Source organism: Theropithecus gelada, chromosome 19 (genome assembly GCF_003255815.1).
Source record: "Theropithecus gelada isolate Dixy chromosome 19, Tgel_1.0, whole genome shotgun sequence".
NCBI classification, from domain to species: domain Eukaryota; kingdom Metazoa; phylum Chordata; class Mammalia; order Primates; family Cercopithecidae; genus Theropithecus; species Theropithecus gelada.
Window position 1 is genome coordinate 46,954,486 of NC_037687.1, and position 24,970 is coordinate 46,979,455.

Here is a 24,970-nt window from a genome sequence, read left to right on the forward strand (position 1 = left end):
CTCCCCTCTCCCCCCCCCCCCCCTCTCCTCTCATCCTTTTTCTCCTCCCCCCCCCTTTCCTTTCCTTGTTCCTTGTTGCTTTCCTTTTCTTGCCTTTCCTTTCTCTCCTTCATTCTTTCCTTCTTTCTCTCTCTCTCTTCTCCCCATCTATGCTTCCTCCCTCCTTTCCTCTTTCCTTTTCTTTCATTTGCTTTCTTTGACAGCATCTTGCTGTCCCCCAGGCTGCAGTGCAGTGGTGCAATCACAGCTCAGTGCAGCCTCGAACTCCTGGCTTCAAGTGATCCTCCTGAGTAGCTGGGACTACAGGCATGCACCACCACGCCCGGCTAATATTGTAAAAATGTTTTTGTAGAGATGCGGTCTCACTATGTTGCCCAGGCTGGTTTTGAACTCCTGGCCTCCAGCGATCCTCCTGCCTCTGTCTCCCAAAGTGCTGGGTTTATAGGCACGAGCCACCACACCTAACCTCTTGTCTTATTTTCTCACCCTACATTTGATTAGCAAATCCCTTTGGCTGTACCTAGAAAACGCATCTCAAGTCTGGCGGCTTTAACCCTGCTGCCCTGGTGGAAGCTACACGTGTACAGTGCTTATGTAACAAACATTCACTCACTTAAACCCCACACAACGCTATGAGGTGGGTCTCGTGGCATCCCCGTTTTACCGCTGAGGAAACGGAGACCCAGAGAGGTCACGTGGCTTGCCCTGCTCATAGCTGGTTTTCCTGCTGCCCCGTCAGAGTCTGGTCACGCAGATCACATCACATCAGCCCTCTGCTCACACCCTAATGGGCGCCCACCTCGCGCAGAACAGGAGTGACAGTCCTCATTTCACACGCGTGAGGTCCGCCATGATCTGGCCCTCCTCCTTCTCCCGCCCTCCCTGCCTCCAGGCACACCCTAGCTCCTCCTTGCCCTCAAACACCTGCGTGTGCCCCTGCCCCAGGGCCCTCGCACCTGCTGCTCCTTCACATCCATCAGGGTTCTACTCAAAAAGGACCATATCACAAAGCCTTCCTTGGCCAGGTGTGGTGGCTCACGTGAGGCCTGCAATCCCAGCCCTTCGGGAGGCCAAGGTGGGAGGATAGCTTGAAGTCAGGAGTTTGAGACCAGCCTGGGCAACATGGAGAAACCCAGTCTCTACCAAAAATACAAAAACGTAGCCAGATGTGGTGGCACATGCCTCTAGTCCCAGCTACTCGGGAGGCTGAGGTGGGAGAATCGCTTGAACCTGGGAGGCGGAGGTTGCAGTGAGCCAAGATCGTGCCACTGCACTCCAGCCTGGGTGACAGAGCGAGACTCCGTCTCAAGAAAAAAAAAAAAAAAAAGCCTTTCTCGGTCACCCATCATAGGACAACCCCATTCCCAGTCTTCTCTCACCATCTCCGCTTACCCTGCTTTATTTTTCTCCATAACCTTATCGCCACCCATCCATTACATATTTCTTGACTTGTTAGTTATCTGTCTTCAGCCCCTACATGTAAACTCCATGAATGTGGTGGTAGTTTGGTTAGTCATTGCTTTATCTCTAGTGCCCAGCACATTTGGTAAATATTTGTTGAGTGAACATCTTATGGACACAAGTGAGCTTATTACCTACGCATTTAAGGGAGGCTTGGGCTGGGTGCAGTGACTCACACCTGTCATCCCAGCACTCTGGGAGGCCAAGGCAGGCGGATTGCCTGAGGCCAGGAGTTTGAGACCAGCCTGGGCAACATAGCAATGATAATGAAATGATAATGATCATGAAAACATTATCCAAGTGTGGTGGTGCATGCCTGTGGCCCCAGCTACTCACGAATCGGAAGCGGGAGGTTCAGTTGAGCCCAGGAGTTGGAGGCTGCAGTAAGCCAAGATTGCACCATTGTACTCCTGGCTCTAAATATAAAATATAAAAATGAAATAAAATAATATTTTAATAAAAGGCTTGTTGTAACCAAGTGAGTAAGAGAAACGCCACACTTGGAGACTAATTCAGGAGTCCTTTATTAGCCGGCGACCAAGGGACGGCTAATGCTCGAAATTCTTTCGGCCCCGGAGAAGGGGCTAGCTTTTCTTTTATACAAAGGTCTAAATAGGGGAGGGGGGTTTAACTGAAGCAATTTTACAGAAGCAGAATAGGCAAAAAAGCTAAAAAATTAATTGGTTGGCATGAACCCAGGGGGCGGAGCTTGCAGTGAGCCGAGATCGCGCCACTGCACTCCAGCCTGGGCGACAGAGCGAGACTCCGTCTCAAAAAAAAAAAAAAAATTAATTGGTTATAGAAGCAGTTACAAAAATAAACAATTCCAGGTACAGAGGCTTAAACTATCACTAAGAGATAAATGCAGGGGCTTTAAGTACCTTCCACTGAGCACATCCCCAGGAGCTGCTGGTACAGCCTGCCTCAGTATCTTATCAGCAGTTTGCATTCCTGGATGTGCTTGGAGTCAGCTTGCACTAGTTATTCCCTTAAGGGGGATAAAGGGGCTGCAAGTGAAGAAACTAAAAGGGAGTCTGTCCGGCTCTCTCTGCTAGGAGAGAGGCACTCAAGTTAAAACAAGGTAGGTATCAGAGGCTCTAGCTATCCAGGCAGATCCTTTGGAAAAGAGAATGTCCAGCCTCTTGGGCTGCCCCTTGGGCCCTTATGCTCTGCTTGGTGGATCTGCAAGTCACGTGGGTGCTGGCTTCCGTCTGCAGGGAAGTCCCACCTGCGCAGAGCCATGACTCATCACGAGGAGTCAGTGAGGGAGGCCAGCCTGTGCAAGAAGCTGCGGAGCATTGAGGTGCTACAGAAGGTGCTGTGTGCGGCACAGGAACGCTCCCGGCTCACGTACGCCCAGCACCAGGAGGACGATGACCTGCTGAACCTGATCGACGCCCCCAGTGTTGTTGGTGAGTAACCTAGACTATGCCCTCTACGGGGGTGCCTGTGCCGCGGAAAGAGCACGCCTGGCCTGTGGGGGGTTGAGCAAGCCCTTGCTGTGTGCTTTGCACTGGGAGGGCCGCACAGGGCAGGGACCGAGGTGCTGCTTTTGCCCTGGAGTTCTCTTTTCTTTTTGAGACGGAGTCTCATTCTGTTGCCCAGGCTGGACTGCAGTGGCATGATCTCAGCTCACTGTAACCTCTGCTTCCCGGGTTCAAGTGATTCTTCTGCCTCAGTCTCCTGAGTAGCTGGGATTACAAGCGCCCACCACCACACCCAGCTAATTTTTGTATTTTTAGTAGAGATGGGGTTTCACCATGTTGGCCAGGCTGGTCTCGAACTCCTGACCTCAAGTGATCTGCCTGCCTTGGCCTCCCAAAGTGCTGGGATTACCAGCGTAAGCCGCCACACCTAGCCTAGATACACTTTTTGTGCTGTTGTTCTCATGTAGAATCAGTCTGCCCTGGGATCCTTTGTTAGAAATTGACCAGCCTTGGCCGGGCGCGGTGGCTCAAGCCTGTAATCCCAGCACTTTGGGAGGCCGAGACGGGCGGATCACGAGGTCAGGAGATCGAGACCATCCTGGCTAACACAATGAAACCCCGTCTCTACTAAAAAATACAAAAAACTAGCCGGGCGAGGTGGCGGGCGCCTGTAGTCCCAGCTACTCGGGAGGCTGAGGCAGGAGAATGGCGTAAACCCGGGAGGCGGAGCTTGCAGTGAGCTGAGATCCGGCCACTGCACTCCAGCCTGGGTGACAGAGCGAGACTCGGCCTCAAAAAAAAAAAAGAAATTGACCAGCCTTATGTTAAGGGTAGTCCGAGCCTGCTATGAAAGATGCTGGTGGGGGTATGTAGCTGTCAATGGTCATTATTTGCCAAACCTCCTTTTCACTGGGAAATCCTCATACCACATTAATAATGAAAAGGTCAAGCACTGTGGCTCAAACCTGTAATCTCAGCACTTTTGGAGGCCGAGGCGGGAGGATTACTTGAGCTCAGGAGTTTGAGACCAGCCTGGGTAACATAGTGAGACCCCATCTCTACAAAAAATTAAAAAAAAAAATCATCAGGTGTGATGGTGCATACCTATAGTTCCAGCTACTTGGGAGGCTAAGGCAGGAGAATCATTTGAGTCCAGGAGGTCAAGCTGCAAGAGAGCTGTAATCGCATCACTGCACTCCAGCTTGGGCAACAGAGCGATATCCTGTCTCAAAATAGTAATAATGTGAAAACAGAAGGCACAGTATCCCAGGACTGTGTCCAGTGAGGCATGGAACTTCCATAACAACACTTGAAACATAGATGACTTCTCAATAGGTTTTTTGTTTGTTTGTTTGTTTTTTAGAGGTCGTTTCGCTCTTGTCACCCAGGCTGGAGTGCAGTGGCGTGATCTCAGCTCACTGCAACCTCTGCCTCCCTGGTTCAAGCCTCAGCCTCCCAAGTAGCTGAGACTACAGGCACGTGCCACCACACCTGGCTAATTTTTTGTATTTTTAGTAGAGATGGGGTTTCATCATGTTGGCCAGGCTGGTCTTGAACTCTTGACCTCAGATGATCCTCCCACCTTGGCCTCCCCAGGTGCTGGGATTACAAGCGTGAGCCACTGTGCCCGACATCCTCAGTAGGGTTTTATGAGTGCCAGAGAAGCCCACTAAGCCCCTTAAGTATCAGGAAACCCCATCAGTGGGGAATGTGTCTGGTTATCACTCCCTGGTCCCAGCTCGGGAATGAGTTATACCTCCTGTGGCTCACAGGAGGTACCTAAATGGAAGATAGAGTTCACCCTAGGTTGGGGGTTGAGCTGTGTTCCATCTTCTCGTACTACTTGTCTAAACCGAGGGGAAGGATGCATGACTAAGACAAAGTTCTGTACCGTCTCCTTCCCAAGGATCACTTTCTATTCTTTTCTTTTTTTTCCGGAGTCTTCCTCTGTCACCCAGGCTAGAGTGCAGTGGCGTGAACTCACTGCAACCTCTGCCTCCTGGGTTCAAGCAATTCTCCTGCCTCAGCCTCCCAAGTAACTCGGATTACGGTCACCTGCCACCATACCTGGCCAATTCTTGTATTGCTAATAGAGACGGGGTTTCACCATGCTGGCCAGGCTGGTCTTGAACTTCTGGCCTCAAGTGATCCACCTGCCTCAGCCTCCCAAAGTGCTGGGATTACAGGCGTGAGCCACAACAACCGGGCTATAGGGGTCACTTTAGATTACAGAAACATTTATCCTCCCATTTCTAATGCTCTTTTCTAGCTAAAACTGAGCAAGAGGTTGACATCATATTGCCCCAGTTCTCCAAGCTGACAGTCACGGACTTCTTCCAGAAGCTGGTATGTTGAATGCTCTCTACATAAATGACCTAAGGGGACAGCTCTTCACTTTGGCGAGTATGGTGTCTTAGTCCATGTGGGCTGCTCTAACAAAGTGCCTCCAACTAGGTGGCTTATGAACAGCAGAAATATATTTCTCAGTTCTGGAGGCTGGGAAGTCCAAGACCAAGGTGTGGGCAGATTCGGTGTCTGCTGAAGGCCCATGTTCTGGTTTATAGGTGGGGCCTTCTACCTGTGTCCTCATGGCAGAAAAGGTGATGAGCTCCCTTGGGCCTGTTTTAAAAGCATGTATCCCATTCTTGAGGGTTCCACTCCAAGATTGAATCACCTCTTGAGAGGCCCCACTTCCTAATAATTACATTGATGATTAGGTTTTAATATACAAACTTTGGGAGGGTACAGACATTCAGACCATAGCATATTTTCTTTTATTCATTTATTTTTATTTATTTGTTTTTTGAGACAGAGTCTCACTCTGTCGCCCAGGCTGGAGTGCAGTGGTGCAATCTCGGCTCACTGCAGCCTCTGCCTCCCAGGTTCAAGTGATCCTCCAGCTTCAGCCTCCCAAGTAGCTGGGATTACAGGCTGGTGTCACTACACTCAGCTAATTTTATATTTTTAGTAGAGATGGGGTTTCACCATGTTTGGCCAAGCTGGTCTTGACTTCCTGGGTTCCAGTGATCTGCTCACCTTGGCCTCCCACAGTGCTGTGATTATAGGCCTGAGCCACTGTGCCCAGCCCCATAGCACATTTTAAAAGTAGTTTTTAGGTATTGTCTATTAAAAATTTTTTTATATCTTTTAATTTTTTTAGAGACATGGTCTCACTCTGTCACCCAGGCTGGAGTACAATGGCATGATCATAGCTCACTGCAGCCTCGACCTTCTGGGCTCGAGCGATCCTCTTGCCTTAGCCACCCTAGTAGATAGGACTACAGGTGTACACTGCCACGTCCAACTAATTTTTATTTCTTGTAGAGATGTCTTGCTATGTTGCCTAGGCTGGTCTCAAACTTCTGGGCTCAAACATTCCTCTTGCCTAGGCCTCACAGAGTGCTGCAATTACAGGTATGAGCCACAGTGCCCAGGCCTGAGATTTTTTTTTCCTTTTTGTTTTTTTGAGACAGAGTCTCGCTCTGTCGCCCAGGCTGGAGTGCAGTGGCCAGATCTCAGCTCACTGCAAGCTCCGCCTCCTGGGTTTATGCCATTCTCCTACCTCAGCCTCCCAAGTAGCTGGGACTACAGGTGCCTGCCACCTCGCCCGACTAGTTTTTTGTATTTTTTAGTAGAGACGGGGTTTCACCATGTTAACCAGGATGGTCTCGATCTCCTGACCTCGTGATCTGCCCGTCTCAGCCTCCCAAAGTGCTGGGATTACAGGTTTGAGCCACCGCGCCTGGCCTTCCTTTTTTTTTTTTTTTTTTTTTTTTTAAGACAGGGTCTAACTCTGTTTTCACCCAGGCTGGAGTGCAGTGGCACAATCATAGTTTACTGCAGCCTCGAACTCCTGGGCTCAAGAAGTCCTCCTGCATCAGCAGCCTGAGTAGATGGCACCATAGGCGTGCACCACCTTGCCTGGCTAATTCTTCTATGTTTTTAGTAGAGAGTGGTTTTCACTATGTTGCCCAGGTTGGCCTCAAACCCCTGGCCTCAAGTGATCCTTCTGCCTTGGCCACACAAAGTGCTTAGGATTACAGGCATGGCATGCCTGGTCTTAACTTTTTTGTGTTAGAGATTTTATTTAAGATAATTTTGGCCGGGTGTGGTGGCTCAGGCCTTTAATCCCAGCACTTTGGGAGGCTGAGGCGGGCGGATCACCTGAGGTCAGGAGTTTGAGACCAGCCTGGCCAACATGGTGAAACCTCATCTCTGCTAAAAATACAAAAATTAGCTGGGCATGGTGGTTCACACCTGTAATTCCAGCTACTTTATTGCTTGAACCTGGGAGGCAGAGGCTGCAGTGAGCCGAGATCATGCCACCACACTCCAGCCTGTGTGATAGAGTGAGACAATGTCTCAAAAAAAAAAAAAAAGGTAATTTTAATTAATACAATGTCTAAAAGATAATTTTATTGAAAACATATTGGATATGTTTGAGAAGATGGCACTCCGGATTCTCGCATGACTGCTGTAGCATGTATGCCCCCAGATGTGTCATTTGTCCCTGAACAAGGCCAAGTGAGATCTTCGAGGACAGCAGGCAAAATTCCCTTTAGCTTTCAAGTGTCTGATCCAGCCTTCAAATCCTATACCTAACGATGCTCTCTTCCAAAGGGCCCCTTATCTGTGTTTTCGGCTAACAAGCGGTGGACGCCTCCTCGAAGCATCCGCTTCACTGCAGAAGAAGGGGACTTAGGGTTCACCTTGAGAGGGAACGCCCCTGTTCAGGTTCATTTCCTGGATCCTTACTGCTCTGCCTCGGTAAGCACATGCTTTTCTGGGCTGGCAGCAAACACAGATATCTGGGTGATTGAATTTAGGGTGGGTTCACCCATGTCAAAGGCCTGCCTTTATGTGAAAGGCCTCATGGGTGCTACATTCCCTAAAAGAAAAGGATTAATTTTTACTGTCTTTTTTTTGTTTGTTTTTTGTTAGATGTTGGAAAGTGGAGGCTGCAGTGAGTCGCGATCATGCAGTGGCGTGAACTCAGGGCTCACTGCAGCTTCTGCCTTCTGGGTTCAAGTGATTCTCCCGTCTCAGCCTCCTGAGTAGCTGGGATTACAAGGCACGTGCCACCACACTCAGCTAATTTTAGTTTTAGTTTTTTGTTTGTTTGTTTTTTTGAGACAGAGTCTCACTCTGTCACCCAGGATGGAGTGCGGTGGCATGATCTTGGCTCACTGCAACCTCCACCACCTGGGTTTAAGTAATTCTGCTGCCTCAGCCTCCCGAGTAGCTAGGATTACAGGTGCATGCCACCATGCCCAGCTAATTTTTTGTGTGTTTTTAGTAGAGACGGGGTTTCACCGTGTTAGCCAGGATGGTCTCGATCTCCCGACCTTGTGATCCGCCCACCTCGGCCTCCCAAAGTGCTGGGATTACAGGTGTGAGCCACTGGGCCCGGCCTAATTTTTGTATTTTTAGTAGAGATGGGGTTTTGCCATCTTGGCCAGGCTGGTCTCAAACTCCTGGCCTCAAGTATTCTGTCTGCCTTGGCCTCCCAGAGTGCTAGGATTACAGGCGTGAGCCACTTTGGCCAATTTTGGCTTTTTTTTTTTTTTAAATTGCACCCAGGCTGGAGGACAGTGGCGTGATCTCGGCTTACTGCAATGTCTGCCTCCCGGGTTCAAGCAACTCTCCTGCCTCAGCCTCCTGAGTAGCTAGGATTACAGGAGCCTACCACCACACCTGGCTGACTTTTTGTATTTTTAGTGGAGATGGGTTTCACCATGTTGTCCAGGCTGGTCTCTGTGATCCTGCTGACCTCTGTGAACTACTGACCTCAAGTGATCCACCCGTCTCGGCCACCCAAAGTGAATTTTTGCTTTCTTGATGTGAATTCATGCAAATACCTGTTTTGTTAATGGGGATTGATTAAAGGATTTGAGTGAACAAAACATTGACTTATTTTCAACAATACTTTTTCAGGTGGCAGGAGCCCGGGAAGGAGATTATATTGTCTCCATTCAACTTGTGGATTGTAAGTGGCTGACGGTGAGTGAGGTTATGAAGCTGCTGAAGAGCTTTGGCGAGGACGAGATCGAGATGAAAGTCGTGAGCCTCCTGGACTCCACATCATCCATGGTGAGCGCTGACACCTCCCTGGGCAGTCAGTAGTGGCGTGGAGCGAAATCTGCATGAGTTCAGCCCCACAGGTGTTTACCCGACCCTCTGTCTCCTGCCTGTGTAACATGGTAGAAATGACTGGACTCCCAGGCTTGTAATCACTGGAATGCGCTCACCTTGGGTCAAAGAGAAAATTGGCAAAGTTTTTCTTTTTTTAAAGACAGGGTCTTGCCCTATTGCCCAGGCTGGTTTGCAGTGGTATGATCACCGCTCACTGCAGCCTCTATCTCCTGGGTTCGAGTGATCCTCCCACCTCAGCCACACGAGTAGCTGGAATTATAGGCACCCACTACCACCCATGGCTCATTCTTTATTTATGTATATACTTGTTTATTTATTTATTTATTTATTTGAGATGGAGTCTTGCTCTGTCGCCCAGGCTGGTGTGCAGCGGCACAATCTCAGCTCACTACAAGCTCTACCTCCTGGGTTCACGCCATTCTCCTACCTCAGCCTCCCGAGTAGCTGGGCCTACAGGTGCCCGCCAACACGCCCGGCTAATTTTTTGTATTTTTAGCAGACAGGGTCCCACCGTGTTAGCCAGGATGGTCTCGATCTCTTGACCTCGTGATCTGCCCGCCTCGGCCTCCCAAAGTTCTGGGATTACAGGCGTGAGCCACCGTGCCTGGCCCATTCTTTATCTTTTTTTTTGAGACAGGTTCTTGCTATGTTGCCCAGGCTGGTCTTGAACTCCTGGGCTCAAGCCATCCTCTCACCTTGGCCTCCCAAAATGCTGGGATTACAGGCATGAGACACTGCACCCTGCTAGCAAACTTAAAAATATCCTGTGGATAAAATAATCGACTGATCCATTTTTCTGATCAAATTGTTTAATTACAAAAGTAATACATACTCATAGTGAAAAAAACAAAAAACAAAAAAAAAATTCCAATGGTACAGAAGAGCTCAAGACAACCTGTGAAAGTTAAGACAGTCCCTCTCTACGCCCTAGAGACAGTGTCAGCCATGTCTTGGGAGATTTGGGAAGCGTCTGAGTCTCTTCAAGTTCACCTGCACAATTATCACCTTTACTTTTCCCCACATGAGGCTAGGCACGGTGCTCATGCCTGTAATCTGAGTACTTTTGGAGGCTGAGATGGGCGGATTGCTTGAGGCCGGGAGTTCAAGACCAGCCTGGCCAACGAGGCAAACCCTGTCTCTACTGAAAATATAAAAATTAGCTGGGTGTGGTGGTATGCGCCTGTAATCCCAGCTACTCTGGAGGCTGAGGCAGGAGAAGCGTTTGAACCCGGGAGGCAGAGGTTGCAGTGAGCGGAGATCGCACCACTGCACTCCAGCCTGGGCAACAGAGTGAGATTCTGCCTGCAAAAAACTCTAAAATTTTCCCCAAGTGCTAGGATTCATGCCACACTTAATGACGTTCTCCTCTGCACTTTGCCACACTTAATGACGTACACTTGACCTTCCCTGTGTAACAACACTCATTTATTCATTCAACAAATATTGATTGAGGATCAATTAGGTGCCAGACACTCTCTTAGGTGTCAGAGCTCTAGCTTACATTAGACAGATAAGGTCCCTGCTCCCCCCACGAAGCTGGCACTAAGTCAGCAAATAAGTGGTCAGGATTTTGATAAGTGCTGTAAAGGAAAAAAGACCTGTAACGGGGTGGAATGACTGGGGAGGGGGCGAGGCTCTATCTAGGCAGGGCTGGAACAGACATGAGAGTGACCAGGAGGTTCGAGCCAGTTGCAGAGGGACAAGAAAGGCCTTCTGGGCAGGGGCACCTACAGGTACAGAGTCCCTGCAGCAGAATAAGCTTCTCCTACTAGAGAGGCAAAAAGAAGGCCTTTTGGCAAGAGCACCAGGACAAGGAGGGAGCCGTGGGAAGTGAGGTGGGAAGGAGGCCTTGGTGGCAGTGGTGGGAGCTTGGAAGCCACTGGGCCTTTTCAGAAGGGGAACAGTGTGGTGTGATGTTTGTTTTAGAAGGGCGTCTGCTGCCGGAGACTGGCCATGGCAGTTGTCCAGGCTGGTGACGTTAGTGGCTGAGGTGATGGGGGTGGCTGTAGAGTTGGAAAGACAGGAGTGGCCCTGGGACATAGTTTGCAGGTAGAGCTGATGGGGGATTTGTGGATGCTTTGTGTAAAGGAGATGGTGGACAGGGAGGTGAGGTCCCAGTGTTTGGCTTGATCAATCACATGGGTAGTGGTTATTTTTCTACCTTTAAATTTCTTTTCTTTTTTTTTTTTTGAGACGGGGTCTCACTCTGTGGCTCGGGCTGGAGTGCAGTGGTGCAATCACAGCTCACTGTAGCCTTGACTTCCTGGGCTCAGGCAATCCTCTTGCTTCAGCCTCTCGAGTAGCTGGGACTATAGGTGTGTACCACTATGCCTGGCTAATTTGTTTGTTTATTGTAAATTTTTTTTGGTAGAGATGGGGCCTTGATATATTGCCAAGGTTGGCCTCAAACTCCTGGCCTTAAGCGATCCTCCCACCTCTGGCCTCCCAAAGTGTTGGGATTACAGGCATGAGCCACTGTGCCTGGCCTGTTTATTTTTCATAATGATGGGTAATGGGTGTGAGGGAGGTGAAGGAGAGACGAATCAAGAGTCATGTTTTGAATGTTTCAGATGCTATTAGCGGTCAGATGTAAACATAAAGGAGGAGATTGGATGTGAAGTCTTCAGTTCAAGGAAGAAATCAGAGCTAGAAATAAATATTTGAGAATCATGGCACAGGGATGATGTTTGAGGCTGTGAGACAAAATGCAGCTCCCTGCAAGGGGGCGAGGGCTGAGGGCTAAACATTTAGAGGTCAGCTGGAAGAGAAGCAAGTGCAAAGAAAATAGAGGAGGGTTCAGAGATGTCAGAGAAAAGGAGCTTCTCAAATTAAGAGGAGAAGGCTTTGCAGAGAGCGATGGGTTGCATTGAATGCAGTTGAGAGGTGGAGAATGAGGGTGGCTTAGCTGTGCGTATCGTATTTGGCAGTGGGATGAAAAGACACTTTCGTGGAGAGGTGGCAACGGAAGTCAGTTGAGAGAGGGCCAGAGAGCCAATGGATTTTGAACATATCCATGAAATGTTCAGCATAGGCAAATCCAGAGACAGAAAGTCGATGGTGCTGGGGCTGGGCAATGGGAGTGGGGAGGGACTGCAGAAGGGTTATAAAGTAGGTTTCTTTTTGGGGGCGATGGAAATGTTCTGAAATTAGGTGGTAGTGATGGTCACCCAACTTTGTGAATATACTAAAAGTCACTGATATCCCGGCACGGTGGCTCACACCTGTAATTCCAGCACTTTGAGAGGCTGAGGCAGGATGTTTGCTTGAGCCCAGGAGTTCAAGACCAGCCTGGGCAACATGGCGAGACCTAGTCTCTACAAAATATAAAAAAAAATTAGCCAGGCATGGCGGCACACGCCCGTAGTCCCAGTTACTTGGGAGGCTGAGGCAGGAGGATCACTTGAGCCCAGGGAGGTTGAGGCTGCAGTGAGCTATGATTGTACCACTGCACTAGCCGGAGTGCAGTGGCGTGATCTTCTTTTGTTGTTGTTTTTTGTTTTGTTTTGTTTTGTTTTGAGACAGGGTCTCACTCAGTTGCCCAGGCTGGAGTGCAATAGTGCAATCATAGCTCACTACAGCCTTGACTTCCAGGCCTCAAAAGATCCTCCCTTCTCATCACCTGAGGTCAGGAGTTCGAGACCAGCCTGGTCAACATGGTGAAACCCTATCTCTACTAAAAATAAGCTGGGCGTGATGGCACATGCCTATAATCCCAGCTACTTGGGAGGCCAAGGCAGGAGAATCACTTGAACCCAGGAAGCAGAGGTTGCAGTGAGCCGAGATCGTGCCACTGCACTCCAGCCTGGGCAAGAGAGGGAGACTCCATCTCAAAAAAAAAAAACCAAAAAACCAAAGATCCTCCCAAGTAGCTGGGACTACAGGCGTGTACCACTATACCCAGCTAATTTTTAAATTTTTTGTAGTGACAATCTCGTTTTGTTGCCCATTCTGGTCCCAAACTCCTGGGCTTAAGCAGTCTTCCTGCCTCCACCTCCCAAAGTGTTAGGATTACAGGAATGAACCAGACCAAAAGTAATTTCCATTTTGTCTTTTATTTAATTAATTTTGTAGTGACAGGGTCGGACTAAGTTATCCAAACTGATCTTGAATTCCTAGCCTCAAGAGACCCTCTCGAATCAGCCTCCTGAATAGTTGGGATTACAGGCGTGAGCCACTGTACCTGGCTTTTTTTTTTTTTTTGGAGATAGAGTCTCGCTCTTGTCATCCAGGCTGGAGTGCAGTGGTGCAATCTTGGCTCACTGCAACCTCCGCCTCCCGGGTTCCAGCGATTCTCCTGCCTCAGCCTCCTGAGTAGCTGGGATTACAGGCACCCGCCACGACACCTGGCTAATTTTTGCATTTTTAATAGAGACGGGGTTTCACCATATTGGCCAGGCTGATCTTGAACTCCTGGCCTCTGGTGATCGGCTCGCCTTGGCCTCTCAAAAGTACTGGGATTACAGGAGTGACCACCATGCCCAGCCCCTGGCTTTTTAAAAATGATTTTTTAAAAATAATTTATTTTTGTCTGTTAATTTTTATGATAAGGATTTTGGATAATGATAGTCAAGCACTGTTTTTAGCGACTGAGGCTTTCAAACAAAATCAAATAATGAGAACATTTAGCCTAGCACTCTGGCTGAACTGATGACCTGCTGTGCTGCCCTTGGCTACTCTCTTGACTACAGTGGGGATTCCTGGTTGAACAAATCTAAGCTTGGAATCAAGCTCTGGAATTAGGCCCTGACTGCCATTCACAAGCTGTGTAACCTTCAGCACGTTCATACCCTCCCTGGGCCTCAGTTTTCTCATCCAGAGGATGGAAGAGTTAGGCCTACACAGTGGTTTTAAATTGTGCTCTGTATAAAGCCCTGAGTTCTAGAGGGGTACCCCAGGTGGATCTGAGTGAGGAGTGGGTGGCGGGGAAAGAAATAGTAAATGGAGCTGGGCACAGCGGCTCACGCCTGTAATCCCAGCACTTTGGGAGGCTGAGGCAGGTGGATCACTTGAGGCCAGAAGTTCAAGACCAACCTGGCCAACATGGTGAAACCCTGTCTCTACTAAAAATACAAAAATTAGCTGGGCATGATGGCATGCGCCTGTAATCCCAGCTACTTGGGAGGCTAAGGCAAGAGAAGCGCTTGAACTTGGGAGGTGGAGGTTGCAGTGAGCCAAGATCAGGCCACTGCACTCCAGCCTAGCAACAGCAAGACTCCGTCTCAAAAAAAAAAAAAAAGGCTTTTCAAAGTGGTGGTACACATTGCAGGAGTGAGAGAGAGAGAGAGAGAGAGAGAGAGAGAGAGTGTGTGTGTGATACTGCGGGGGTGGACCTGGGGGGGAATAGGGTCAAGAAAGGCTTTTCTTTTTTTTTTTTGAGACAGAGTTTCGCTCTGTCGCCCAGGCTGGAGTGCAGTGGCATGATCTTGGCCCACTACAAACTCCACCTGCTGGGTTCAAGTGATTCTTCTGCCTTAGCTCCTGAGTAGCTGGGATTACAGGTGTGTGCCTCCACACCCAGCTAATTTTTGTATTTTTAGTAGAGATGGGGTTTCACCATGTTGGCCAGGATGGTCTCGAACTCCTGGCCTCAAGTGATCTGCCCGCCTCAGCCTTGTGAGACACTGCGCCCAGGCCCCTCTTAGGGTTTATATTAGGAACAATGACCCTCAACTATTGCAGAGATATACTGTATGCCTAATTTTAGTGCCAGAACGTAGTAGATGATCAATAAACATGGCGAACTAAACAATCTCAGTGTTAGGCAAACCTTAGAAGCTGGTGATAGCCCATGTGGAAGTCTTCAGAAAACAAGTTTCCTTAGATTTCCAGTTTGAATCCTACGTGATTCTTTGACAGTTAATAGTAGAGAGTGTTTAGTGGTACAAAGTTTCAGCTGAGGAAGATGAAAAAGTTTTAGAGATAGATGGTGGCAGTGGAGCATAATGAGGTGAATGTAACTTAATGCCACTGAACTCTACACTTGAAAATGGTGAACATGGCAAATAGTAGCACTGTGAATTTTCTTTTTCTTTTACTTTTTGGCTCCTTCAAGTCATAGTACACTGGATTCTTGAAAGGGGGTGAAATGGATCTATACTTAACTGGTGTGGATTGAAATCCAAGATGTATTAAGGAAAGAAAGTCGAGTGTAGGCAAGGTCAGGAGATCGAGACTATCCTGGCTAACACAGTGAAACCCTATCTCTACTAAAAATACAAAAAAAAAAAAAAAAAAAAAAAGGCAGGCCTGGTGGTGGGCACTTGTAGTCCCAGACACTCGGGAGGCTAAGGCAGGAGAATGGCGTGAACCTGGGAGGTGGAGCTTGCAGTGAGCTGAGATCACGCCACTGCACTCCAACCTGGGTGACAGAGCAAGACTCTGTCTTAAAAAAAAAAAAAAAAGGAAATCAGGTGTAGAATAGTGTAGTATATTCCTTTTCAGAAAATGAATGGTAATATACTTATGCACATGTAGAAATACTTGTACATGCACATCATCTTTAGAAGTGTAACATGGAGGGCCTAGAAGCCCAGGTGACAGGGAGACCTATTGCTCACTGCATATTCTTTTTTTTTTTTCTTCCCTCCCCTTCCCCTCTTCCCTTCCTTTCTCCTCTTCCCTTTCCTTCCCCTCTTTCCTTTCTTTCCCCTCTTCCCTTCCCCCCCCCCCCCCCTTTTTTTTTTGAGACAGAGGTCTCACTCTGTCGCCCAGGCTGGAGTGCAGTGGCACAATCACAGCTCACTATAGCCTCAGCCTCCTGGGCTCAAGCAATCCTCCCCTCTAAGCCTCCCAGGCAGCTGGGACTCTAGTCGTGAGCCGCCACGCCCCACCCTGTATTTTCATATTCGTGACCATTAGTATTACTACTTTCTCAAATATAAGAAGAACCTTAAAATGTGAGTTGTGGCTCCTAAGCTTAAATTATTACTATTGAGTACATTCCTTAAAAATTATCCTTGTTGGACCTGGTGGCGCATGCCTAGAGCCCCAGCTACTCAGGAGGCCAAGGCAGGAAGATCACTTGAGCCCAGGAGTTCAAGAGCAGCCTGGGCAACATAGCAAGACCCTGTGTCAAAAAAGAAAAAAAGTTTGTCCTTGTTTTAAGAACCTAATTCTACATAAGCATTGGTCACCTGAGTTTCCGAATTATATCTGTTTAATTTAATTTATTTTTTGGAGACAATCCTGCTCTGTCGTCCAGGCTGGAGTGCAGTGGTGCGATCTTGGCTCACTGCAACCTCCACCTCCCGGGTTCAAGTGATTCTCATGCCTCAGCCTCCCAAACATCTGGGACTACAGACATCCACCACCACACCTGGTTAACTTTTGTATTTTAGTAGAGATGGGGTTTCGCCATGTTGGCCAGGCTGGTCTCGAACCCCTGACCTCAAGTGATCCGCCTTCCTCGGCCTCCCAAAGTCTTGGGATTACAGGTGTGAGCCACCTCGCCTGGCCAGACTTCATAGTTTTTATAATCTATCTTGATAATGCCTGACACCCTTTTTCTTACTTTTCTGCGTGCAGCATAATAAGAGTGCCACATACTCCGTGGGAATGCAGAAAACGTACTCCATGATCTGCTTAGCCATTGATGACGACGACAAAACCGATAAAACCAAGAAAATCTCCAAGAAGCTTTCCTTCCTGAGCTGGGGCACCAATAAGAACAGACAGAAGTCAGCCAGCACGTTGTGCCTCCCGTCGGTCGGGGTTGCACGGCCTCAGGTCAAGAAGAAGCTGCCCTCCCCTTTCAGCCTTCTCAACTCAGACAGTTCTTTGTACTAATGTGAGGAAACAAACACGTTCAGGCCCCGAACATTTCCAGTGCTGACTCGGCCTTAAATGTTTGTGCCATGATGGAAAATATCTATTCTCAAATCCTGTTTTTCTCATAGTATAAACTCACATTTGATGTGTTTTTATGAAGGAAAGTAACTAAGAAACCTCTAGAAATTAGTGGAAAAAGAACTTTTTTGAGGCGTGTCACTATACTGCTGTAAGTTATTTATTATATAAAGTATATTGTAAATAGAATAGTGTTGAAGATATGACATACAGCTATTTTTAATGGTGACGATTATGACTTCCAGTCACTATTAAATTGGGGTTACCTATATTAGTACAATTTCTAGTTGTTTCCAGGTTTGGCTAATAATCATTCCTTAACCTAGAATTCAGGTGATCCTGGAATTAAGGCAGGTCACAGAACTATAATGATAGAATTAAATTAGTGTCACTAAAAATTGTTCCAAAGTGCTGCTTCCTAATAGGAATTCATTATCCTAAAACAAGATGTTTCTATTATATCGATATAATATGAATGCTATTTCTAGAAAAAGTATAGTGCCAAATTTGTCTTGACTTATTAAATAAAAACAGTGTAGGAGCAGCTTTTCTTCTAGTTTGATGTCATTTAAGAATTGCTAACACAGTGGCAGTGTTAGATGAAGATGCTGTCTACAAGGTAGATAATATACTGTTTGATACTCAAAACATTTTTCATTTTGTTTAAAGTAGAAGTTACATAATTCTATATTTTAAGTCGGGTTAAAAAGTAGTTTTACATTTTATAAGATAATGATGTAAATGATTCAAGTTTAAAGCTCTATTTGACCTTTTTTTCTTTTTTTGAGATAGAGTCTTGCTCTGTTGCCCAGGCTGGAGTGCAGTGGCACGATCTCAGCTCAGTGCAACCTCCGCCCGCTGGGATCAAGCGATTCTCCTACCTCAGCCTCCCAAGTAGCTGGGACTATAAGTGCCCACCACCATGCCTGGCTAATTTTTATATTTTTAATAGAGGTGGTGTTTCACCATGTTGGTCAGGCTGGTTTCGAAATCCTGACCTCAAATGATCCACTCACCTCAGCCTCCCAAAGTGCTGGGATTATAGGCATGAGCCACTGCACCCGTCCCACTATTTCACTTTTTAAAATGACATTCCTACCGATTGATTTTTATCTTGCTATAAGTTGGATGACACCGTGAATCTAATAAGGTTCACTGTTGACACAGTACAAGTTACATAGCTAAAACACATAGCATTGAAGACTAATTTTAAGGATTAACAAGAGTTTATTTTCTGTTGTGCAATATCTTAAAGGAAGGAACCACCTTTGGAAAAGTGTATCTGCTGCTCCTAGGGCCATGTTTGTATAAATATTTAAATAAACATATTCATTTACCTGAGTTAATATTTCTTTGTACTTTTAGTTCACTTTCATTCCCTCTTTCAAATTGTTTCTCCCCTAATGCACACAGTTTTTAATGTTTTGATTTTTTTTTAGTTACTAACATTTCACAAAGCAGAACTTAAAAGAGCTGTCAAGTTATCTTAGTATTTTCTAAGACAGATGCCATCTTTGTGCTTATTTTTTGTTTTTGTCTTTTGTTTGAGACAGGGTCGCACTTTGTCGCCCAGGCAGGAGGACAGTGGCGCAATCATGGCTCACTGCAGCCTCAACTTTCGAGGCTCAAGCAATCTCCCACCTCACCCTCCTGAGTAGCTGGGACTGCAGGCATGAGCTGCCACGCCTGGCTAATTTTTTAATTTTTTGTAAAGATGGGGTCTTGCCATGTTGCCCAGGCTGATCTCGAAATCCTGGACTCAAGCAATTCTCCCACCTCAGCCTCCTAAAGTGCTGGGACTACAGGTGTGAGCCACCGTGTCTGGTCTGTGTCTAGTTTTTGAATGGGCAATTACGTACCTTTTGATCCCCAGCCCCTGGTTCCCTCACTGGATGTAGCTGCTGTCATCATTTTCTTGTATCCTCCCATTGTTGGGCCTTCCACGTACAAACACATCCTGTTCTGCCTCACGCGCATTGAGTTTTCAACTTTAAATTTTTTTTTTTTGAGATGGAATCTCACTGTCGCCCAGGCTGGAGTGCAGTGGTGCAATCTCGGCTCACTGCAACCTCCACCTCCTGGGTTCAAGCGATTCTCGTGCCTCAGCCTCCCGAGTAGCTGGGATTACAGGTGTGTGCCACCACACCCTGCTAATTTTTGTATTTTTAGTAGAGTCGGGGCTTCACCATGTTGGCCAGGATGGTCTGGATCTCCTGACCTTGTGATTCGCCCCCCTTGGCCTCCTACAGGGCTGGGATTACAGGCATGAGTCACCGTGCCCGGCCATCGAGTTTTCAACTTTAAATGGGAACTTCAGACTCCATATTTTCTGTGTGCAGAAGACATACGCAGTGTATAAACAAACTGTACATCTGCCAAAAAAAAAAGGGCGGGGGGAGAGAGGCAGGAACAAAGGAAAGGAGGAAGGAACTGTTGCACAGTTATTTATTTACGTTGGAAACAGCCCTCGCAGTACAGACCTGCAGAACAGCAGCTCACTCCAGGAACACGGGGCTTAGCATATGCAGTGCTTCCTTGTACATTTGTTTCCTTCAGATGGTCACATCCACCACTGAAGCTTTTTAGAAGGCACTTTCCATGGCAGATGCAGGTCAAGGTCGCACATTAAAATCGGCCCTAACTGGCTTTTTGCTGAGTGTGAGTCCCTGATTCTCTTGCGAAGATCTCACCAGCCCTTTGCATCTTAGCAGAATGAAGGCAGTGCCCTCTGCGGCCCACTAACTTCACAAGCTGAACTCAGACGCCAAGGCAGGACGATCCACAGGCTCCATTCAGGCCTCACCTCATCTTTCACTAGCTGCTGCTAGAGGAAATCCTTTTTCTTTTTTTTTTTTTTTTTTTGGAGACAGTGTCTCGCTCAGTCGCCCAAGCTGCAGTGCAGTGGCGCGATCTCAGCTCACTGCAAGCTCCACCTCCCGGGTTCACGCCATCATCCTGCCTCAGCCTCCCCAGTAGCTGGGACTACAGGAGCCCGTCACCACGCCCGGCTAATTTTTTGCATTTGTAGTAGAGATGGGGCTTCACCGTGTTAGCCAGGATGGTCTCAATCTCCCAACCTTGTGATCCACCCGCCTCGGCCTCCCAAAGTGCTGGGATTACAGGCAGAAGCCACCGCCACCATGCCCGGTATTTTTTCTTTTTTTTTTTTTTTGAGACGGAGTCTTGCTCTGTCGCCCAGGCTGGAGTGCAGCAGCGTGATCTCGACTCACTGCAAGCTCCGCCTGCCGAGTTCACGCCATTGTCCAGCCTCAGCCTCCTGAATAGCTGGGACTACAGGCGCCCGCCATCATGCCTGGCTAATTTTTTGTGTGTTTTTTAGTAGAGATGGGGTTTCACCATGTTAGCCAGGATGGTCTCGATCTCCTGACCTCGTGATCCACCTGCCTCGGCCTCCCAAAGTGCTGGGACTACAGGTGTGAGCCACCGCGCCCGGCCTCTTTTTTTTTTTTTTTTTCTTTTTTAGAGCCAGGGTCTCACTTTGGCGTCCAGGCTGGAGTGCAGTGGTATGATCTCAGCTCACTGCAACCTCCGCCTCCCGGGTTCAAATGATTCCCGTGCCTCGGCCTCCCAAGTAGCTGGGATTACAGGCCCCTGTCACCATGCCTGACTAATTTTTTCTATTTTTAGTAGAGAGAGGTTTCTCCATGTTGGCTAGGCTGGTCTTGAACTCCTGACCTCAGGTGATCTGCTGGCTTCGGCCTCCCAAAGTGCTGAGATTACAGGCATGAGCCACCGTGCCCAGCCCATTCTCTTGCTTTTTAAAGCTGAAAACAAGATCCTGGTGTTTGTGGTCTCGGTAGAAGACACGGTGGCCCTGAGGCCAACCATCACCTGGGCTGTGTGAAGAAGGCATGGATCTGCTTTGCCACTGCTTGTCCGACCACCTGCTCCAGTTCCCGAATGGAAGCATTACTCAGTTGCTGGATGCTTGGAAACTTCTGGAGGAGAAGGGGAGCTTTAACTTTTCCAACTCCTGGGATCTGCTGCACGGTTCGAAGGAGCGATGGCTCAGACAGCAGCAGGGCCCGTTTCTTCCTGAGAAGAGGGTTCTTACTGGGCTCTTTGGTTTGCTCTTGAACCTGAACCGCAAATGAAAGGAACAGCACGTGAGCGCCCTCTGGAGGACTGGCCCGTTTTCTTAAAATGTGTTTTGTGGAAATACCGTTTTTCCATTTGGTTCAGCTTCACTTAAGGGAACAAATGTTTTCATATACCATGAATATAATTTCTCAGACCTCAGTGAAATTATTGAAAGGTGAGCCACACAAAGGAGTAAGGCATTAATAATTTACAAAAACGTGCGTTTTCAGAATGTTTAGAAAAACACACTGAGGAATTCAAACACTTTCTGATGGTCCATTAAGAAACATTTCAGTTGTGCAGGATTAAATGATGGCTACACCTAAACTAGACGTACTTCACGCAGGTCCTGCAGGAAGCCTGCCTCAAAGGAGAAACCTGGTCTGCAGTTAGTGGTGGTTATACTAAGGCAGACAATAGCATTATATCAAGGAAAGTCAGGAACGGCGATGCAAGGGATTTGGTAGAGAGGGATCTGTGAACCATTTGTGGCTGCCTGCATCTCCAATGTGGCTCTCAACTCTAGCTCCACATCAGAGGGGGAGATTTAAAAACAACACACACATAACAAAGAACACAAAAGTGAAAGAAACAAAAACACAACACACACACACACACACACACACACACACACACACACACAGAGCTGATGTTCTCCATGCTGGGATTAGAGGCATAAGCCACTAAACTGATTTTAAAAATAAGTGTTGGTGGCCGGGTGCGATGGCTCATGCCTATAATCCCAGCACTTTGGGCGCATCACCTGAGGTCGGGAGTTCGAGACCAGCCTGACCAACATTGGGAAACCCCATCTCTACTAAAAATACAAATTAGCTGGGCATGGTGGCAGGCGCCTGTAATTCCAGCTACTTGGGAGGCTGAGGCAGGAGACTCACTTGAACCCAGGAGGTAGAGGTTGCAGTGAGCCAAGATCCCACCACTGCACTCCAGCCTGGGCAACAAGAGTGAAACTCCATCTCAAAAAAAAAAAAAAAAAAGTGTTGGTTGGGTGCGGTGGCCCAGCACTTTGGGAGGCCGAGGCAGGCATATTACCTGAGGTCAGGAGTTTGAGACCAGCCATGGCCAACATGGTGAAACTCTTGTCTCTACTAAAAATACAAAAATTAGCCAGGCATGGTGGTGGGTGTCTGTAATCCCAGCTACTAGGGAGGCTGAGGCAGGAGAATCACTTGAACCCAGGAGGCAAAGGTTGCAGTGAGCCAAGATTATACCACTGCGCTCCAGCCTGAATGACAGAGCAAGACCCTATCTTAAAAAAAAAAAAACAAACGTAGCCAGGTGTGGTGGCTCACACCTGTAATCCCAGCACTTTGGGAGGCCAAGGTGGGCAGATCACGAGGTCAGGAGTTTGAGACCAGCCCGGCCAACATGGTGAAACCCTGTCTCTACTAAAAATACAAAAATTAGCCAGGTGTCGTGGCACGTGCCTGTAGTCCCAGCTACTCGGGATGCTGAGGCAGAAGAATGGCTTGAACCCGGGAGGCAGAGGTTGCAGTAAGCTAAGATTGTGCCACTGCACTCTGGCCTGCGGGATACAGCGAAACTGCGTCTCAAAAACAACAACAACAACAACAACAAAAAACTTGCACAAGGTGCTGATGCTTAACAAAAACACGGGATGAGATAAACAGCTTCTAGTTGACATTTTCTTTCTTTTGTGTTTTTTGAGACAGAGTTTCGCCCTTGTTGCTCAGGCTGGAGTGCAATGGTGCAATCTCCACTCACTGTAACCTCCGCTTCCTGGGTTCAGGTGATTCTCCTGCCTCAGCCTCCCGAGTAGCTGGGATTACAGGTGCCCGCCACCACACCCAGCTAATTTTTGTATTTTTAGTAGAGATGGTGTTTTGCCATGTTGGCCAGGCTGGTCTCGAACTCCTGGCTTCAAGTGATCCACCCGCCTCGGCCTCCCAAAGTGCTGGGACTACAAGCGTGAGCCATCACGCCTGGCCTCTAGTTGACATTTTCACCAGTGAAAGGGCAGGATAATGACTGATGGAGTCATCACACCCCGAGAATCTAAAATCAGGTGTCCAGCTTGTATACTTTGTGATACACTTGCCTACAGTGGGTGACAAGCTGAGCTGGCTGCTGACGCAACTTCCATATTTAAATTCCTCGAAGAGACTTTATAAACCAACTCAGGGAATGACATAGATTGGATTGATGGTTGCTTCCGGAGGGCAGCTGAGTGTCCATGAGGACAGGACTACCATGAAGGTGTAGGAATCGGTACTCACCAACTGGATAACGAGGCAGGATGCTTCCATCTGGCTGGCCACTGGAAGCAGCACCATTCCAAGGTCCAGCACAGTAAACTTCTGTAGGGCTGGGAAGTATTGTTCACTCATCCGGGTTTTTTCAACGACTACAATTCCTTGAAGATTACCGGACTTGAAAGGAAAAAAAGACAGTAAATCATTTTGCAACCAAATTACTTTTCAGGTTAAGAATGCTATCACTTCGTGCCTGGCCTGGCCAATGATTTTAAATAAATGATATCAAGGGATGGAGGGAAGGTTGGGGTGAGACAAATCAATGTTTAATTTCAGTTTCTTTAATACAATACTTACATTTCTTTTTTTTGGTTTTGTTTTTTGAGATGGAGTCTCACTCTGTCGCTTAGGCTAGAGTGCAGTGGCGTGATCTCGGCTCACTACAGTCTCTGCCTCCCAGGCTCAAGCAATTCTGCCATCTCAGCCTCCCGAGTAGCTGGGATTACAGGCGTGTACCACCATACTCAGCTAATTTTTGTATTTTTAGTAGAGACAGGGTTTCGCCATGTTGGCCAGGCTGGTCTCCAACTCCTGACCTCAGGTGATCCACCTGCCCTGGCCTCCCAAAGTGCTGGGATTACAAGCGTGAGCCATGGCACCTGGCCTAATACTTACATTTCTAACCCGAACAAGCCTCTTTCTGTAGCCATTTCCTGCCACCAAATCAGCTTCGGTGACATAAAGAACGCAGCATCTGTTCGACAGATAAAAGTCTGGTGTCAAGCCATCCTCGAAAATGAGCTTAATTTTCCCTTAAAATACAGAGAAGAAAATGAGTTCCATGAGCTTTGGATGAAAAGATGGCAATAATAAGCAGATTTTTTTTTTTTTAATGTTAGGGGAGGAAAGGGCTGGGAGAGGGCAGCCCACCGACCTTGCATCTCCTGCGCCAGCTGTGACCCGCGCCATTTCTCATTGGCCACAATATGCCCCAAAGGCACGTGCACGGGGCCCGTATCATCCGGGGGTTTCTTTTCCATGGATGGTCTCCACCTAAGGAGGGAAAAGTCAGGCGGCACTTGAGCAGGCTCTCCCGCACATGGCCCTTCATTCCACTGCAAGCCAGGGGCCTCTGGGGCAGGATCCCCTCCTGAAGATTGAATTATTTGTCAAAAAACTGTCAAATAAGATTCCCTTTTAAATTACTAATAAGAAAACAAAAAGGCCTGAACGAAGGCCAGGGTAGCTGGAGAGGGGATGTGTGGTGGTGGAGGTGCTAATGGCATTGGGTTCCAATAATGGCAGAGGCACGATCAGATTCAAGTTTTAAAAGAATCCTGGGCTGGGCACAGTAGCTCACGTCTGTAATCCCAACAATGGGCCAGGCTGAGGCGGGAGGATCGCTTGAGCCAAGGAGTTCGAGACCCGCCTGGGCAATACAGCGAGATCCCGTTTGCCAATTATTTGTGGCGAAATAAATTCTCTAAGAACCAGGAGATTCCTGTCCTGGTGTCCGCGTCCTTCATTTTCATCACATGCCTAGCCCCTGATACCCCAGGTGGATCCGCACCGTGGCTCCTCAGTCCAGTCCTAGGCCCGAACACAGCCGGCAGGAACCCCACGGTCCCAGTCTAGAGATCATGTTACTGCCGGCCACGCCACTTCCGGGTTCAAGCCCTCGGTGCTCGCCTAGTCCTTTATCCAGCCCGCCCTCCGCCTCCCGCAGCGCCGGATAGGCTGTGGCGTCAG

At 48.0% G+C, this 24,970-nt stretch overlaps 2 protein-coding genes across 3 annotated transcripts in view; one reads left to right on the forward strand and one right to left on the reverse strand.

Annotated features, from left to right (window-relative positions):
• RHPN2 (rhophilin Rho GTPase binding protein 2) overlaps positions 1-18,224 on the forward strand; it is an 87,461-nt gene extending 69,237 nt beyond the window's left edge. Inside the window, exons 11-15 of the mRNA XM_025368938.1 lie at positions 2,679-2,873; positions 5,158-5,234; positions 7,509-7,655; positions 8,823-8,978; positions 16,566-18,224. Coding sequence (XP_025224723.1) covers positions 2,679-2,873; positions 5,158-5,234; positions 7,509-7,655; positions 8,823-8,978; positions 16,566-16,826 — 836 coding nt within the window. The 3' untranslated portion in view covers positions 16,827-18,224. The remainder of the gene's footprint in view (positions 1-2,678; positions 2,874-5,157; positions 5,235-7,508; positions 7,656-8,822; positions 8,979-16,565) is intronic.
• Positions 18,225-20,354: 2,130 nt separating this feature from the next.
• FAAP24 (FA core complex associated protein 24) lies at positions 20,355-24,919 on the reverse strand. Of its 2 annotated transcripts, none has more exons than XM_025368119.1 (5): positions 24,792-24,919; positions 24,156-24,274; positions 23,897-24,033; positions 23,246-23,398; positions 20,355-20,986 (listed from the first exon to the last, which is right to left on the reverse strand). In XM_025368119.1, exons 2-5 carry the CDS (start codon positions 24,259-24,261, stop codon positions 20,735-20,737), a joined length of 648 nt encoding a protein of 215 aa, XP_025223904.1. In that variant the 5' UTR covers positions 24,262-24,274; positions 24,792-24,919; the 3' UTR covers positions 20,355-20,734. The 2 variants fall into 2 exon arrangements, with proteins under 2 accessions (XP_025223904.1, XP_025223905.1); XM_025368120.1 differs by having other exon boundaries at positions 20,359-20,986; positions 23,897-23,975.
• Positions 24,920-24,970: the final 51 nt, after the last annotated feature.